The 17,827-nt window shown below is 36.3% G+C and overlaps 1 protein-coding gene across 1 annotated transcript; it reads left to right on the forward strand.

Annotated features, from left to right (window-relative positions):
- Positions 1-13,944: 13,944 nt before the first annotated feature.
- LOC139864625 (uncharacterized) lies at positions 13,945-16,500 on the forward strand. The gene is made up of 2 exons (XM_071853203.1): positions 13,945-14,401; positions 15,041-16,500. The coding sequence occupies exons 1-2, from the start codon at positions 13,945-13,947 to the stop codon at positions 16,498-16,500; spliced, it is 1,917 nt and encodes a 638-aa protein (XP_071709304.1).
- Positions 16,501-17,827: the final 1,327 nt, after the last annotated feature.

The following is a 17,827-nucleotide window of genomic DNA, read 5'->3' on the forward strand; positions in this document are numbered from 1 at the left end:
GAAATATAAATAAAATGATGTTTCATGGTGTGAACATCAATTAAGGAATATTGATCATCGCACAAAAGAATGCGAAAAGAAAGTTCAAATATAATGCATATGCAAGAACTTGCAAATTAATTACTTTATGCATTTAAAGATACAAAAAATAAGTGACTAAATCATATATACCAGCAGTAAATGCTTCAGCTAGAATTGAAATTACAAAAGCTGGCAATAATGTCACTCATGAGTCTTTGCTACGGCAGAAACGTGGGAGACCAATTGGTTCCAAAGATAAAAATCCTCGAAAAGGAAAATCAGCTGATAATGAGGTAAAAGAAAGTGTTCAAGAAGAACCACAAATCAATACTCCTTCTGCAGAGGATATTGATAAATGTAAATACATAAATTGCAATAAATTATGCAATATTATGAAACTGAAATGAAATGAAAAATCTTGATGAGATATTTTCATATAATGTTACAATGACATCATGAATAAAGATGATGATCTGGAACCAAAATCTGCCATTGAATATCAAAATAGACGTGATTGAACTCAACGGAAAGGAGCAATACGAGCTGAATTAGAATCGCTCAATAAAAGAAAAGTTTTTGGATCAATCGTTATCACTTTTAAAGATGTGAAACAATGGGATACAAATGAATTTTTATCCGAAAAGAAATGTGAAAATGAAGTTACAAGGCAAAACTAGACTTGTAACTCAAGATTTCCCACATAGACCAGAAATGAGTTAGGAGAAAAACTTATCCTCCTATAATGAATACAATTACTTATTAGATACTTAATCAACCTGGTAGTTATTTAAATGCATCTCATGGATGTTATTACTACTTATCTGTATGGATCACTTAATAGTGATATATATATATATATATATGAATATACCTGAAGGGTTAAGGTATCATAAGCATCTAATGCAAAACCCAAGGGAATATATTTCATTAAATCACAAAGATTTCTAAATGGGTTTATACAATCGGGACGTATGTGGTATAATCGATTAAATTACTACTTGATAAGAAAAGGGTATACATATAAACTTATTTGCACGTGTGTTTTATAAAAACAATGTTCGGATATGTGATCATAGCTGTTTATATCAATTATCTTAAATAAAGAAATCTATGAAGCCATTCAACTTCTAAAGAAAGATTTTAAAATAAAAAAAATCAAGTATTACGTTGATTTACATATTGAGCATATAACTAATGACTTACTTATACATCAAACAACTTATACTGAAAAGATTTTAAAATATTTTAATATGGACAAGACAAAAACCATTAAGTACTCATATGGTTGTTAGATCTTAATATTGATACTAATCCATTTCATCCTCTAGAAGATCATGAAGATCTTCTTGGTTCAGAAGTTCCATATTTTAGTGCAATTGGGGCTCTTATGTATCTTACAAATTATACAAGATCTGACATTTCTTTTACAGTTAATTTGTTGACAAGATTCAGCTCAGCCCCTACCAAAAGACATTGGAATGAGATCAAACAAATAGTTTGATACCTTCGGGGAACTACTGATTTATAATTATTTTATTCTAACAACTCGAAACAAGATTTGTTTGGTTATACAGATGCAGATTATTTATCTGATCTACATAAAGCTAAATCTCAAACTGGATATGTATTCCTAAATGGAGGCACCGCAATATCATGACGTTTTCAAAACAAACACTTGTTGCAACATCATCAAATCATGCCGAAGTGATTGCATTACATGAAACTACTCAGGAATGATTTTAGTTAAGATCAATGATACAAATCATTATTGATTCTTGTGGACTAGAACGCTATAAAAGCCCAACAACTATCTATGAAGATAATACAGCTTACATAGTACAAATGAAAGAAGAGTATCAAAAATGACAGAACAAAACATAAATGCTGACGAGGCGCTAAAGCTATAAACGGTCTTAACGGTCATAAGTTTGATGGAAAAGAATGGTATATTGGTAAGGCTCAGAAAAAGACTGAAAGGGAATAGGAATTGAAACAACAGTTTGAGCAAACCATGAAGGAGACTGTAGACAAATCACATGGGTCAAACTTGTACATAAAAGATTTAGATGATACAGTTTCAGATGAAAACCTCAGATTCTTCTCATATACTCAAGATCTCGTAAAAGACAACCAGATTAAAATGAGATACGTTCAATCAACAACTCTGCTGATCTTTATACCAAAGCACTGTCAATCGCTGTTTTCAAAACATACGTTCACAATATTGGCATGAGGCAAGTTCAAAAGATGTGACGACTCAGCATTGTCTACTTGAGGGGGAGTCAACTCTATGCTGCACTCTTTTTTCCCTTAGCTAAAGTTTTATCCCACTGGGTTTTCTTTAGCAAGGTTTTTAACGAGGCAGTATTAATTGCTCTTTAAAAAAAATTACCATCCAAGGGGGAGTGTTGTAAATTTAGTAGTTAAATATGGATGGTAATTAGTCAAATATGGATAGTAAAATTTGTACTATATATATGTGCATAATGTAAGTTACAAAAACACACATATACATTAAATACATCACACCTCTCTTCAACCTCTTTCTCTCCTATATCTTCTACAACATATCTCTCTTTTATTGGTTCTTTCAATTTGAATATATTGAACCAGGCCACTAAAGGTAGTTATAAGCCTACTGAAATATAACAATATTCACATTTTTATATATAAGATATAAAGATATATAACCAAATTTTGCCTTTTACACAAACATATAAAGGCAAATATGATACACGAGAGGCATCATGAGCTGTCAACCTAAACTTATTTTAATCTTTTGTTTTAATCCAAGTGCTAGTGGTCTGACACTCTTTGTTAGACGTCAGGAGTTCAACACCCGGTATCTAAAACATTGCATGCAAGGTTATCACTTTAGGGGGTTACCGGCCATTCTCTAGGATTGGTCCGGATTTCGTCCTGGGTAACAGTTGGATGGGAGTATGCAACTGCGAGAGATGATCGTGTGGGTGGTTTAGTCCCCTTGGGTGATCCCAGTCTATCACCAATTGGTTTTAAAAAATGATGGACTCTTGAGCTTATATATTGTACATGTTGATGGGCTATACGATTTATCAATTTTGTCAGCATCTTGTCAGCATCGTTGTGATTCTTTTTGATCATTGTCACCCTTTGTGTTTTAGATCCACCTACATTTCGGCTCATACATTAGAAGTTGAATAATAATTGAGGTCATAAATTTTTTAGTTCACGAGGTAAAACCATTATTTTTGAGTTTGATAGGTAAAAGTATCAAAAGAGACATTGTTTAAAATAAAGAAATATATAAATTTAATCAATAAAGTATAATTCATTATCAAATCAATAATATGAAAAATATCAAGATAGCTAATTGTGATACTTAGGTGTTGTTTGTTTTTCATATTGAAGATCTTAATATGTCTTATCTCTCCGATGTAACATCCCGCGTTTTTCCGTTAAATTTATTTTTAACACCGTCTTTTTTTTTAAATAATATCTTTCGCTATTTAAATTCCCAATTTCCGTTGACTAACGTTTATAATATTCCCGTTATTTAATTATAACATCACTCGTCTACTCGAGCGTTTTTAAAATATTCGTTTGGTTAAATCCCGCACCCGCTTCTAAACTCGAGGGACTAAAATTGACACGGGGCAAACTAGTTGACTAGGTCAACTAGTCCACCCCAATCACCACCATTCAATCCCTCCATCTCTCTCTTTCTTTCTTTTTCTCTCAAGAACACAAACATAATTCATCATCTAAATTCGGATCGGGAAGCAAACTTCAAAACAAATTACATATTCGTGATCCTCTCATCATCCTCTTCGATTTGGTACCAATTTCATCCATTTTGGGTAACATTTCTAAAACACTAAATTTCTTTAAATTCGTGTTTTTGACTTGAAATGTTGTTAGTTAGTGTCTATGGCTCGTGTCTAGCATGATTATATGATTTGTATGCTCGATCTTGATGTTTTGGTGTAACTAGCTTGAAAATGAAAAGTGTATGCTTAATCTTTGATTTTGGATGATGAAATGTGTTTAGATGTTAATTTTTGTGTGTTCAAAGTGTTAGTTACTTCAATAGCTTCGTTTTGGTGTGTTGATTGACATGAAAACCTTACATTAACATGATTAGTGATTTTGAGGTTTGGTTAGGGTTTGACAACTCTTAAAACGAACTTTTGATGCGTTGAATGCTTATTAATGTTATTGATAAGTGTTTAGTTGTATTACATGTTTCATTACCTTCAAAACGGCATATCATATGTATAAATCGGATTCCCGAAACTTGAATTGCAATTGATGAACTTGAAACCTTGTTTTGGAACGTTTAACGAACTTTCGACGAGATTTTTGTTGTCTAAAATGATAAATTTGATTTAGGAAATGTATCTAGTTGTGTTCCTTGTCGAAAGAGCTTTCCGGTGATATAAAATACATGTCTTGATTGTTTGCGGATCATAAACTAAGATTGATTGAAGTTTGGCTCGTGCCTTGTGTTTTCTGCAAACAGGACCTGTAAGCCTCTTGGGACGCCGTCCCAACCTCCTAGACGCCGTCCCACCATTTGAACCTAGACGCCGTCTAGGTTATCAGGACGCCGTCCCACCCTTCAATGTGGGACGCCGTCTAGCCATTTGGGACGCCGTCCCATTGTACTAAAACTGGCTGTTTTGCTTGGTCATTTGACGTAAAATGTTTGATATGCTACGGACCTCCGATTAACATGAAACTTGGCCAACATGCTCATATATGATTATATAACTTAGAAAAATTGTCGGATACCCGACCCGACATCGTTGACTTTGACTCTGACCAAGTTTGACTTTTAGCCAAACTTAACCAAACGTTTATGCAATCGTTCTAACATGTTTTTATACTTCATTCTCGCATGAAACTTGACAACGTGATTCACATGCTATACTTTTCGAGTCTTAACGAGCCATAGGACTAATTGAACACATTTCACCCGACCTTGTGTCGTAACCGGTTAATTGATACAACTTACTTGTTTAGGTCAAGGCTAAGCAACTTTCATGCACACGTTTACTTGTTGAAGTACCTTTATACTCGTGCACTCGAGGTGAGATCATAGTCCCATCTTTCAACAACTTTTATACTTTTAAATTATGGGATGAGAAACATATACAGTTTTATAATACATACTTTTATACTTTGAACACAAGTACAAGGAAACAAACATTCCACAGCGAGTTAGAACAAAAATCCTCAATTCGATTATCATTAGTTACACTTGCAGGGTGTAAGCGAGAACTTATATTGTGTGGCCATACGGGTTTGACAAACCCTCATTCGGACGGTTCGCTACCGTCTACGGATGAAATATATTTTCGAGAATCAGTGTTTGTTCTAGCACTAAGTGATGGGGTATACAATGGGAGGAAACGTTAAGTCTTGATAATTGGGTGCTCGCGAACCAACTTTTGGAATGCAACTTTTGGATGATCAATTTATGGAAATACTAAATCTTGTGGTTCAAAATATAACATTTACTAATACACCTATGATTTCACCAACGTTTTTCGTTGACAGTTTTCTATATGTTTCTCAGGTTCATACATGGCTATTTGATACATGCTTCCGCGTACATTCATACTTGCTTGGAGTCAAGCATACATACATGCATACGCTAGTGATAGCATCTTTGGATTCAAACATATTGTTTACATACTTACGCTATTTATAGCAACTGTGATTTTAAACTAATTATGTCGCAAGATATTTCATTTGTACTTTACTACTTTTGTAAACTTAAACTTGTTGTCGATCCGTTTGGTGAACTAAACTTTGCAAGTCATGCACGTTTCAAATGAATGCGACATAATTTTGGTCAAACGCGTCTCATATAGAGACTATGACCACGCAACGGGACCTAAGTAGCGGCGCCGTCAATGACGATTTGGTCGGGTCGTTACAGATGGTATCAGAGCGTTGGTTGTAGAGAACTAGGATGCATTAGTGTGTCTAACAGAGTCGTTAGGACGCATTAGTGAGTCTAGACTACAACCGGATAGTTAGCCATTGCATTCTGACATACATTTGCTATAGATAGCACTTACTTGACTACTTGTGCATTATACTTGAATCATTCTTAGGCAAACTTTTTAATGGTACCCAACCTTCATTATACGAACTCGTATCCTGCCACTTTAGTTCGGGAACTCTGACTCCTTGGTTGTTATTTCCCCCGTCTCATCTTACTATCCATGAATATTGTAAAGTCACTGTCACTACTCTAGATGAGTATCGTCATCACCATTTATCGCTACGGTTGCGTAGTACTTGTTATCATGACTTGTTACTCTTTTCATACCTAAATACATTATTGTTTGAATCGTTTATACCCTTCCCGCGGGGAAACGCTTCTTTAGAGTTGTAGAAACTATTTCGATTTAATACAAGTCACGTTTGAGACGTCGTTACATTTTGTTCATTTTAGATTTTCGCGATGACACGAACTTGAATCTATAGAGTGATGTGGGAATGGAGGTATGAGTTAGCGTAATATAACGACACTCGATCAACGTGGTTATATTACGGTAAGACATACCAAAGTTCTAGTGACACGTGATGGTGGTTAGACTCGATCAACCTAAACACCACCATGTGCCATGTACATGACTTCATCTTTTCATGGTTGGACATCCGAAAACTCCGAGAATATTTATAACAACCATACCGGGGACACACCTTCAATTATTGTCAAATTATATTTATGCTTCCGAATGAATTACCGATTCCATTCGACTTCAACCGTATGTCACACGGGTATACTAGCTCGTTCTCGCGCAGTCTTATTGACTAACTACAATTTACTCGTTATGCTCACATCGGGGCGGAAACTTCTCTTGCATCACCCTCGTACTTTCGGTTCAGGAGGTCCTTATTCTAAATTCGCAATGGAGAGCGACTCTTCACGTCGTACAAATATTCGCCGCGAGGGTGGATAGTCCTAACAATCGTTTTCAAAACCCGATAAGAACTTGCCCCGACGAACGTTTTTGGAAACCGATAAATCTTCCGCGACGCGAATTTTCTTGAGAAACTTGTCCTAGCTAACGTTTTCAATTCCTAGCAAACTTGTTCACTATGCCTTAGGGAAATGTACCCCGTTTCGGATCGAGATCCTCGTTTCACTTCTAGATTTTGGAGTACCTTACAAAAAGCCTCGGGACCGCGTTTAGACATGAGTACCGCGTACCATCCACAACCCGACGGACCAAACAAACATGCGATTTAAACCTTGGAAACCATAATACAAGTTTGTATTACCAACTTCAAATTTACTTGAAAAAAAAAAAAAAAAAAAAAGTATTTTCCTTTAACCGAATCCTCGTACTACAATGATTTTCATTCGAGTTTTAACGTCACTCCTTTTGAAACCACATGTGACCGGAAACGTCATTCTCCTTTGTCGAACCAAGTAAACGATGATCAATTCACCGGGGCCGAGGTTATTCATGAACAACTGAGAAAATTTATTCATATTCAGGCAAAACCCTACGCGACTCGTAATCACCAAGAGCTACGCCGATGTTAGACGTAAACGTTTCAAATTCCACGTGGGAAACCGCGTCACGTTAAGAGTCGCACCTTGGGAAGGTGAAATCCGTTTCGGGAAAACGTAGGAAGCTAAATTCGTGATATTTTAATCCTTTTGAAATCTTGGGGAGTTTTGGACCCGTTGCTAACCGTTTAGATTTTCCGACCCATTTTGAGTCTTCGTTTATCCTACATTCGATGTATCAACTCAAAGACGTGTTTTGCGAAACGAGAACTTGTTATCTCCTTTGATGAACTCACTATCGACGATAAACCTCACTTCCTAGGAGGACCGATTGAAACCATGAATCATGGAAGCCAAACCTTAAAACAACATATGATCCCGACCGTCAAAATTCGTGGAAATACTCAAGGACGTACCTTCACTTATTCGTAGAATTTACAACGCAAGATCTCGAGTAAGATTCAACAACTACTACTTCCAACTAAATTTCGGGACGAAATTTCTTTTGAGGTGTGGATAATGTAACATCCCGCGTTTTTCCGTTAAATTTATTTTTAACACCGTCTTTTTTTTTAAATAATATCTTTCGCTATTTAAATTCCCAATTTCCGTTGACTAACGTTTATAATATTCCCGTTATTTAATTATAACATCACTCGTCTACTCGAGCGTTTTTAAAATATTCGTTTGGTTAAATCCCGCACCCGCTTCTAAACTCGAGGGACTAAAATTGACACGGGGCAAACTAGTTGACTAGGTCAACTAGTCCACCCCAATCACCACCATTCAATCCCTCCATCTCTCTCTTTCTTTCTTTTTCTCTCAAGAACACAAACATAATTCATCATCTAAATTCGAATCGGGAAGCAAACTTCAAAACAAATTACATATTCGTGATCCTCTCATCATCCTCTTCGATTTGGTACCAATTTCATCCATTTTGGGTAACATTTCTAAAACACTAAATTTCTTTAAATTCGTGTTTTTGACTTGAAATGTTGTTAGTTAGTGTCTATGGCTCGTGTCTAGCATGATTATATGATTTGTATGCTCGATCTTGATGTTTTGGTGTAACTAGCTTGAAAATGAAAAGTGTATGCTTAATCTTTGATTTTGGATGATGAAATGTGTTTAGATGTTAATGTTTGTGTGTTCAAAGTGTTAGTTACTTCAATAGCTTCGTTTTTGTGTGTTGATTGACATGAAAACCTTACATTAACATGATTAGTGATTTTGAGGTTTGGTTAGGGTTTGACAACTCTTAAAACGAACTTTTGATGCGTTGAATGCTTATTAATGTTATTGATAAGTGTTTAGTTGTATTACATGTTTCATTACCTTCAAAACGGCATATCATATGTATAAATCGGATTCCCGAAACTTGAATTGCAATTGATGAACTTGAAACCTTGTTTTGGAACGTTTAACGAACTTTCGACGAGATTTTTGTTGTCTAAAATGATAAATTTGATTTAGGAAATGTATCTAGTTGTGTTCCTTGTCGAAAGAGCTTTCCGGTGATATAAAATACATGTCTTGATTGTTTGCGGATCATAAACTAAGATTGATTGAAGTTTGGCTCGTGCCTTGTGTTTTCTGCAAACAGGACCTGTAAGCCTCTTGGGACGCCGTCCCAACCTCCTAGACGCCGTCCCACCTTTTGAACCTAGACGCCGTCTAGGTTATCAGGACGCCGTCCCACCCTTCAATGTGGGACGCCGTCTAGCCATTTGGGACGCCGTCCCATTGTACTAAAACTGGCTGTTTTGCTTGGTCATTTGACGTAAAATGTTTGATATGCTACGGACCTCCGATTAACATGAAACTTGGCCAACATGCTCATATATGATTATATAACTTAGAAAAATTGTCGGATACCCGACCCGACATCGTTGACTTTGACTCTGACCAAGTTTGACTTTTAGCCAAACTTAACCAAACGTTTATGCAATCGTTCTAACATGTTTTTATACTTCATTCTCGCATGAAACTTGACAACGTGATTCACATGCTATACTTTTCGAGTCTTAACGAGCCATAGGACTAATTGAACACATTTCACCCGACCTTGTGTCGTAACCGGTTAATTGATACAACTTACTTGTTTAGGTCAAGGCTAAGCAACTTTCATGCACACGTTTACTTGTTGAAGTACCTTTATACTCGTGCACTCGAGGTGAGATCATAGTCCCATCTTTCAACAACTTTTATACTTTTAAATTATGGGATGAGAAACATATACAGTTTTATAATACATACTTTTATACTTTGAACACAAGTACAAGGAAACAAACATTCCACAGCGAGTTAGAACAAAAATCCTCAATTCGATTATCATTAGTTACACTTGCAGGGTGTAAGCGAGAACTTATATTGTGTGGCCATACGGGTTTGACAAACCCTCATTCGGACGGTTCGCTACCGTCTACGGATGAAATATATTTTCGAGAATCAGTGTTTGTTCTAGCACTAAGTGATGGGGTATACAATGGGAGGAAACGTTAAGTCTTGATAATTGGGTGCTCGCGAACCAACTTTTGGAATGCAACTTTTGGATGATCAATTTATGGAAATACTAAATCTTGTGGTTCAAAATATAACATTTACTAATACACCTATGATTTCACCAACGTTTTTCGTTGACAGTTTTCTATATGTTTCTCAGGTTCATACATGGCTATTTGATACATGCTTCCGCGTACATTCATACTTGCTTGGAGTCAAGCATACATACATGCATACGCTAGTGATAGCATCTTTGGATTCAAACATATTGTTTACATACTTACGCTATTTATAGCAACTGTGATTTTAAACTAATTATGTCGCAAGATATTTCATTTGTACTTTACTACTTTTGTAAACTTAAACTTGTTGTCGATCCGTTTGGTGAACTAAACTTTGCAAGTCATGCACGTTTCAAATGAATGCGACATAATTTTGGTCAAACGCGTCTCATATAGAGACTATGACCACGCAACGGGACCTAAGTAGCGGCGCCGTCAATGACGATTTGGTCGGGTCGTTACATCCGAGCGAGAAGACATTTTCGTTGAAGATGGTTTGTTTTCTTGAAGACATAAGACAATATAAGACCTTAAAATATCTTCAAATTTGTAGCTTTTTTTGGACATTAGTTTGGGATCATCCACGGGGACTTAACCACCCACGCGTTCATCTCCCGTAGTTGTATAACCCGCCCTCAACTATTGCCAGGGAGGAAACCCAGACCAATCCGAGGGCATGGCCGGTATACCCCCACCCCCCCCCCCCCCCCCCGCTGCCCCTGCAGAAAGCGAAAGGAGACCTGGGTGGATACTTCAGGTCAGAGATAACACTGAGTGCAATGCTGCACCCCAACGGAGTCGAACTCCTGACCTCTCGCTAAGAGAGACATACCACTACCAGCTGAGTTACAACTCAACCAATTTCAAACTTTCACTAGCTAAGGTTAAATAACAACTGCGACAAATTCTATCAACTCTTACCCGTTTACGGTTAGCTAATCCAACAATATATCTATCGTCTAGGGGTAGCAAGGAACGATTAAGCTTAAAGCAAGAATTTCTACATATGTAGCTCCTATCTGCACCAGTATCATACTATACGGAGACTAATATATTGTTATCATTATCGTATCCGAAACTATATCAAGATCTTCATCTTTATTCTTGAGTAACCAATTCATTCCAACTACTATATAGAAACTTGCAGTTCTATTGGCATGCGGTCATCTTCAAATGACCTACCCCTTAAAATTAATGTACAACCTCAAGTTATTCATCTATCTCTGTCAGCTTACCATTAGTGTGTCCTATATAATACTTAACTTTCGGGGTTTGTTAATGGCTTATAAGTCACAACGCTATGGTTCTTGGATACAGGGCTTCTACCGCTCTAGTATTAAACAACTATGAGACAACAAAATGTTGTAAAGAATCGTACCCTTACTAAAATCAAGATCAAGGCCAGTCTCCTTGACTGAGATAACGACTGCTCTACCACAAGCAAGTCCAATATATTTCCTATTCGGACACTTATTCCTTAAGTGTCCATGATGTCCATATCCATAACATATTTTGGGTTAACGGTTCTGCAATTAAGGTCCTTCTTGTGCAGTATCTGGGCTACGTGGTTATTCTTTTCCTACCTCTAACAGACCACAATGCGAATACATAAGTGGTTTCTACCAAAATTTTCTTTGAATCACTTCCTATTCCTCATGTAATAACACTGAAACTTCTGCATGATTTACCTCAATATAATCACGCTGGCCAGGAGTCATTATATTGTACTAAATCGTACATTCATTCCAATATCACTCCATATAGTCAACATAACGTGATCAACGTATCCTCAACCTTATCTAATGAGTTTCTAATTTGTTCAAGTCATACATACATACATACATACATACATACATCATCATCATCATCATACGCTAAAGAAAACTAAGTTTTATATTGATATTGCTCATATTATATATATTTCACATGCGTTTTAATAGCGATATCTTTCTCATTTTGTTAATTTTTGAAGTTAAATCCATGATCTTATGGTACTTATTAGAATGAGGAATAAATTAAGGTTATGATGATATGAGTTGGTGAATTGATCGTATTTTGAGAAGAAAAGTGAAGAAAGATTGATGAAGCGGGAAGAATTGTAAAATACTCACTTCGTCCCAAAATAATTGTCCAACGTGAAATTGACATTTGAAGTGTGAAGTTTAGTTCCGTGGATGTTCATATTTAGCTTGCAAGATGATTATTAAATTATTTGGGTTGGACTTGCAATTAAATCAAGAAATAAGGAAGTGATATATATGTTAATTGTTGGGCCGATGAAAAATAAAGGAAACGAATATAGTGGCTAGCAAATGGGTCGGTGGTGATTTAACTCAAGAAAAGAGTTGGCAGCTGAATTAACTTGGGCTACACTTTATTTTTAATTGACATAAAAGAAGGATCGGGAATCAATTTTTTTAATTATATATACTCCAGACATTTACATCTCAATAACAATGAGATTTTAGGTTTATTATTATTTTATATATTTTGTCTCTCAAATTTTCGGTGGGTGGAGGCTGACCAAAAGTGAGAATATTAATTCTCCAAGCTTGATTCTAGTTTGCTCTGGGATGTATTCGCCATAAATAATTGGTACTACATCTTTTATTTATTTGTTTATTACAATGAATAACGATGATTTATTAATTATTTTGATGGTTGTTTCAATTTTATTAATGAGTAGCTAAATTTCTTGTATCTACCTAGATGATTGAACCTAAGTGATGAATTGCTTATTTTTATGATTACTACATAATTGTAATTGTTCTTGATTGTTGGTTTTTATTACTCCCATTGATTAATCCCTCAATTGTATGTTTCATTGAGTAATTAACGACAGTTAAGTGATTGATAGACTTGCTAGGTTATGGACACATGATTTAGTATTCGTTGAATTGTATAAAGGACACCAAACTACAAGTAAACGATAACAATTGACCCATTAATCGAGTAGGTAATAGTGAAGCTAAGAATGGAAACTAATTTATCCTTCACTAACTGACATCTTGAGTGATTATTATTCAATTGATTGTGTGCTTGGTTGAAAGATCCATTGTTGGTTGAATTATTCGAATTGAACCCGTCACATAGGTTATTTATTAGTTAACGACAGTTAATTGACGATTAATAACTTATGCTTCAACACCTTATGTGATCTAGACAATTGTGTGAATACGTAGGGACACCGAAGTAGGAACATAATTGGTGATTGGTTTGCGTTTAGTTCTTTCAATCGTGAGGTTACATAGGGACACCGAAGTAGCCTAGGTTTTATGAAGATAAAACTGGACTGAGTCACATGACTTATTTGTTTTAATTGAAGCAATTCGGATCCTAGGGAATTGATTCTAGGTGGATACCCTTGTCTCATCTGAATTCTTGTTTATTTACTTTGCATTAATTAGTTTTAAATCAAAACCCCCATTTTTACAACTAAAACTTCAGAACAATTATTAGTCTTAAAATCTTAAACACTGCTCTCTGTGGACGAATTCGTAAGTATATTACAATAAGATTAGGTGTGTTTTTCGCATATCAAATTTTTGGCGCCGCTGCAGGGGAGCGGTGTGTCTTAGGATTTTACAAGCTTTTAGTTATTCGATCCTTTCGTGGGAACTTGTTTTCGCGAAAGTTACTTCTCTGTTATTTTTTATTTTCAGTTTTACACTTTGGTTTTGTGGTGGTGTGATCGCAGGTTAGGTACTAATAACACTGGAACCGTCTAGAGTTTATCATACACGCAGCAAAGCTAAATTTGAGCAAGAAATCGCCGAAGGTTTCTTAGAGTTACCTTTTTATATTCCGGACTTTGAATATATTAAGAAGGAGGAAGATGCAATGGGTGATCCAACGCGAGGTCAGTCCATGGAAGCTTTAATGAAAGCCACGAGGGCTGGTAATGGACATGCCATTAGACAACCGGCAGTCAACACAGATTTTGAGGTCAAGGGGCAGATTCTTAACATGATAACTCATCAATGTCAGTTCAGGGGTACACCGAAAGAGGATGCATTCGAGCACCTTCGAAATATTAAGAGTATTTGTAATTTGTTCAAGATTGCTCAGGTTGAAGATGTTGTTATTTATTTGAGGGTTTTTCCTTGGTCTTTGAAAGACGACGCCAAGGACTGGTTAGAATCATTTCCTGAAGGTGATATTGATAGTTGGACTACGATGGAAGATAAGTTTCTGTTGCATTTCTTTCCAGCTTCTAAGGCTGCTCAATTGCAAAGTGACATTAATCACTTCACTCAGAAGCCACATGAGACACTTTATGATGCATGGACACGGTTTGGTAAGATGTTACGTAATTGTCCTCAACACGGGTTGAACAACTTCAATAAGGTCCAGATCTTCTATAAAGGTGTTAATGTGCCAACGAGGAAAGAAATAGATATTGCTGCAGGTGGTTCTTTGATGAAAAAGACTCCGGAAGAATCTTATGAAATCATCTCCGAAACAGCTACGCATTCTTATGATTGGCATCAAGAGATGGATATTTCTCGCTCTTCTCATGTCGCTAGTACCGAAACTAGTGATGAGCTCGTATCGGTTAGAGCACAACTAGCAACTGTTAAAAGACAAATGGAATCAATGACTAAAGAGATGCATGCTATGAAAGTTGGTTGTGAGTTATGTCAAGGGCCACTATATATAAATATATGTATATATATATATATATATATATATATATATATATATATATATATATATATATATATATATATATATATCATAAAAGATTGTAATCAGGCAACAATGGAAGAGTAGGTGAACTACTTGGGTAATCAATACAATAATCAGTATCAAGGAGGTAGTTCGGGTTATCAAAGGAACGGACCACCGGGGTTCGTTAATCAAAATCAAAATCAGTCATATGTGGATAAGGGTCCTTCATTAGAGGAGTTATTACGGGGTTTTATTATAAATACAGATGAAAGCATCACGGCGTTGAGGCAAGATAGTGAGTCAACAAAACAGCAAGTGCGAAGTCACCAGGCCTCGATTCAGAATTTGGAACGGGATGTGGGGCGTATAGCTCAATCTCTAACAGAGAGACCACCGGATGCTCTCCCTTCAAATACGCAAGTTAATCCGAATGTCAATGGGCCACCTCGAACAATCTTGACTAATACCGACCGAAGTGATGTGAAGAATAAAGAGCCTCAAGTTTCTAATTATTCGCAAGTTAATGCTATTTTTGGTGTTGAGGGTTATGATTCCGATGAGGTTATATCGACTTATACTCATAATGGTATAGACGGTTGGATTAGAGTTAGTGATATAACTCCCACGTATGGTAATTACTTGATGAGTTTGATGACGGGGAGTTCTTCTAGTTCGGGTAATCAAGAGTCGGAAGTGAAGAGTCTTGAGACTACCGAGTCTCATGAGTTCAATGTTGATGATATTAAAGTAGAAGAAGAGGTGAAACCTTCACCTACATTGAAAGTTTACAAGCCGCCTATTCCATATCCGAGAGCTATTCAATCCGAGCAACCGAAGGACACTGTTTGTAAGTCTATTAATTCTAATGAAAATATTTTTGTGCATGTACTTTTGGTTGATGTTCTTGCAGGTATGCCCAATTATGGGAAATTTTTGAAAGATTTAATGGCGAAGAAGGGTGAGCATGAGCAGGCATCCTCCGCGTTTCTTGAAGCGGAATGCGCTGCTATTTTGAAGAAGAGTGATATGCCACCAAAGTTAGGTGATCCCGGGCCATTCATAGTGCCCTGTAGGATTGATGACTCTGAAATTTTTAAGTGTTTAACTGATTCAGGTGCGAGTATCAATCTTATGCCATTATCTGTTTATTCACGTTTGGGTTTAGATGAACTTAAGTTGACTAATACTGGAGTTAGATTGATTAACCAGACAATTAGTAAACCCATAGGGATTGCTGAAAATTTGGTGATTAAAATAGGTGAATTAGAGTTCCCAGCAGACTTTGTGGTTGTTGATATGCCGGAGGATAAGGTTGTACCCATTGTTTTAGGTAGACCATTTTTAGCAACTGCAGGTGCATTAACTGACTGGAGGACTTGTAAGTTGATTTTGAGGGATAGAGGTAAGACTTTGAGTTTTCAAACAAAGTTTAGTATTAAACCACCACCCACACCCATTGATTCTGTGAATGCTTTGACTAGTGAAACTAATAATGTTAAAACGGAGACTAGTAAAAAGCCTAAGTGTGGGGGTGGAGTTGTTAAAGAAAAACTCGAGGTTAAACCGCCCGATGATAGTGTTGTTGATAGGTCTATGAGAAGGGTTAAGAAAGTGATGAATAAGAAAGATGAGCAGTTAAGACTCCGATTAGTTTCTAATTTATCTAAAAAAGAGAAAGAAAAGTTGAGGGAACTGACTAGGGAGTCAAGGGCCGCGGATGATTAGTTGATAAGTGTGATCGGTAATGGTATTGAAAGTGGTGGTTCCCATGGTTTGAAGAAAGAGGGAACCCACCATCCGGGCATCAGTTGAGAGGAAGGTGGAGTCTAGTGCAAGACTCGTTAATAAACTTGCACATGTAAAATTTGTATATTGCGTGAGTTTTAAAACTTAAAAATCCCTAAAAAATTGAAAAAAAAATCAAAAAAAAAAATATTTTTCTTTTTGTGTTTTGTTCTTGTTTAATCATTGCAGGTACCATAATGTGATGACAATCGAGAAATGGCCATAAGTGCAGAGCCATCTGTCACTTCGTTTCGCGATTATATTGCTCTACATCCGGTTATGTTTTTCTCATTCACTCTATTGTCCTTATATTTGATTTATCTGATTTCATGTAAATGAGGGCATTATATGATCTTAAGTGTGGGGGGAGATATAAATTCTCGCGGATGTAATACACTTGGCTTGAGTCTTATTTTTGATTAAATTGTTGAAAAATTTAGGAAACTTTAAAATTTTTGACTCGTTAAAAAGCCAAGTGTAGTTTTTTTTTTGATTAAGCAAATGTTATCACTTTTGTAAGTCAAATTGTGCAGGTACCTCATTGATTCTGGTGTTTTGTATTTTATTTTGCGTGAGTGTGTGTAATAAGGAAGCAAAGTCTTCCAGGATTTTCAAAAAAACCAAAATTGTATGATGATTCAAGTGCATCCATAAAGGAAGTCAAGTCTTCTGAATGCCCGTCTTACTTGGTGTAGGAGGCTTCCTAATCTACATCATTTTATACTAATATTGGTTAATGCATCATTTCACAATGTTTTACACCGATGTATCGTACTGTGGGAAGAGGAGCCTTGAGCTTCAACCGTGCTTTTTTTTTATGTAAGAGCAATGGCTTCGTGCTAGCGTTTGCTTAGACAATGCACGCCTTGGCCAAAAGCCGTGGTAACCTTTCAAATACGGGAATGTAGTATCTGCTTCCTACATTTTCTTAAAACTAGCATAAAAGCTAGATGCGTGGGAAGTGGGGTCCAAGGACCTTAAAATTATTCCGAAACTTGTAAGTAAAGTCTTACTGGTTATGTTTATTTCAAGAGACCATTGCTTGAAAGTAAAGTCTTTCAGGTTTCGTGCACTAGACCCTCCGAAAAATTACACCCAAGGTAGTTGTTTTTACTTCGGTGAAATGCCGGGATGGCAACTACCCGTGCGGCTGATCCATAATCGGAAAGGCTTGTATGCACACTTCTTTTTGAAAAAATGTAAAATATTTTTTTTGGAATTGATGGACCTCTTATTTAGCCACGTGGGGCCTTAATTCCACGAACCT

Source organism: Rutidosis leptorrhynchoides, chromosome 8 (genome assembly GCF_046630445.1).
Source record: "Rutidosis leptorrhynchoides isolate AG116_Rl617_1_P2 chromosome 8, CSIRO_AGI_Rlap_v1, whole genome shotgun sequence".
Lineage (NCBI taxonomy): Eukaryota > Viridiplantae > Streptophyta > Magnoliopsida > Asterales > Asteraceae > Rutidosis > Rutidosis leptorrhynchoides.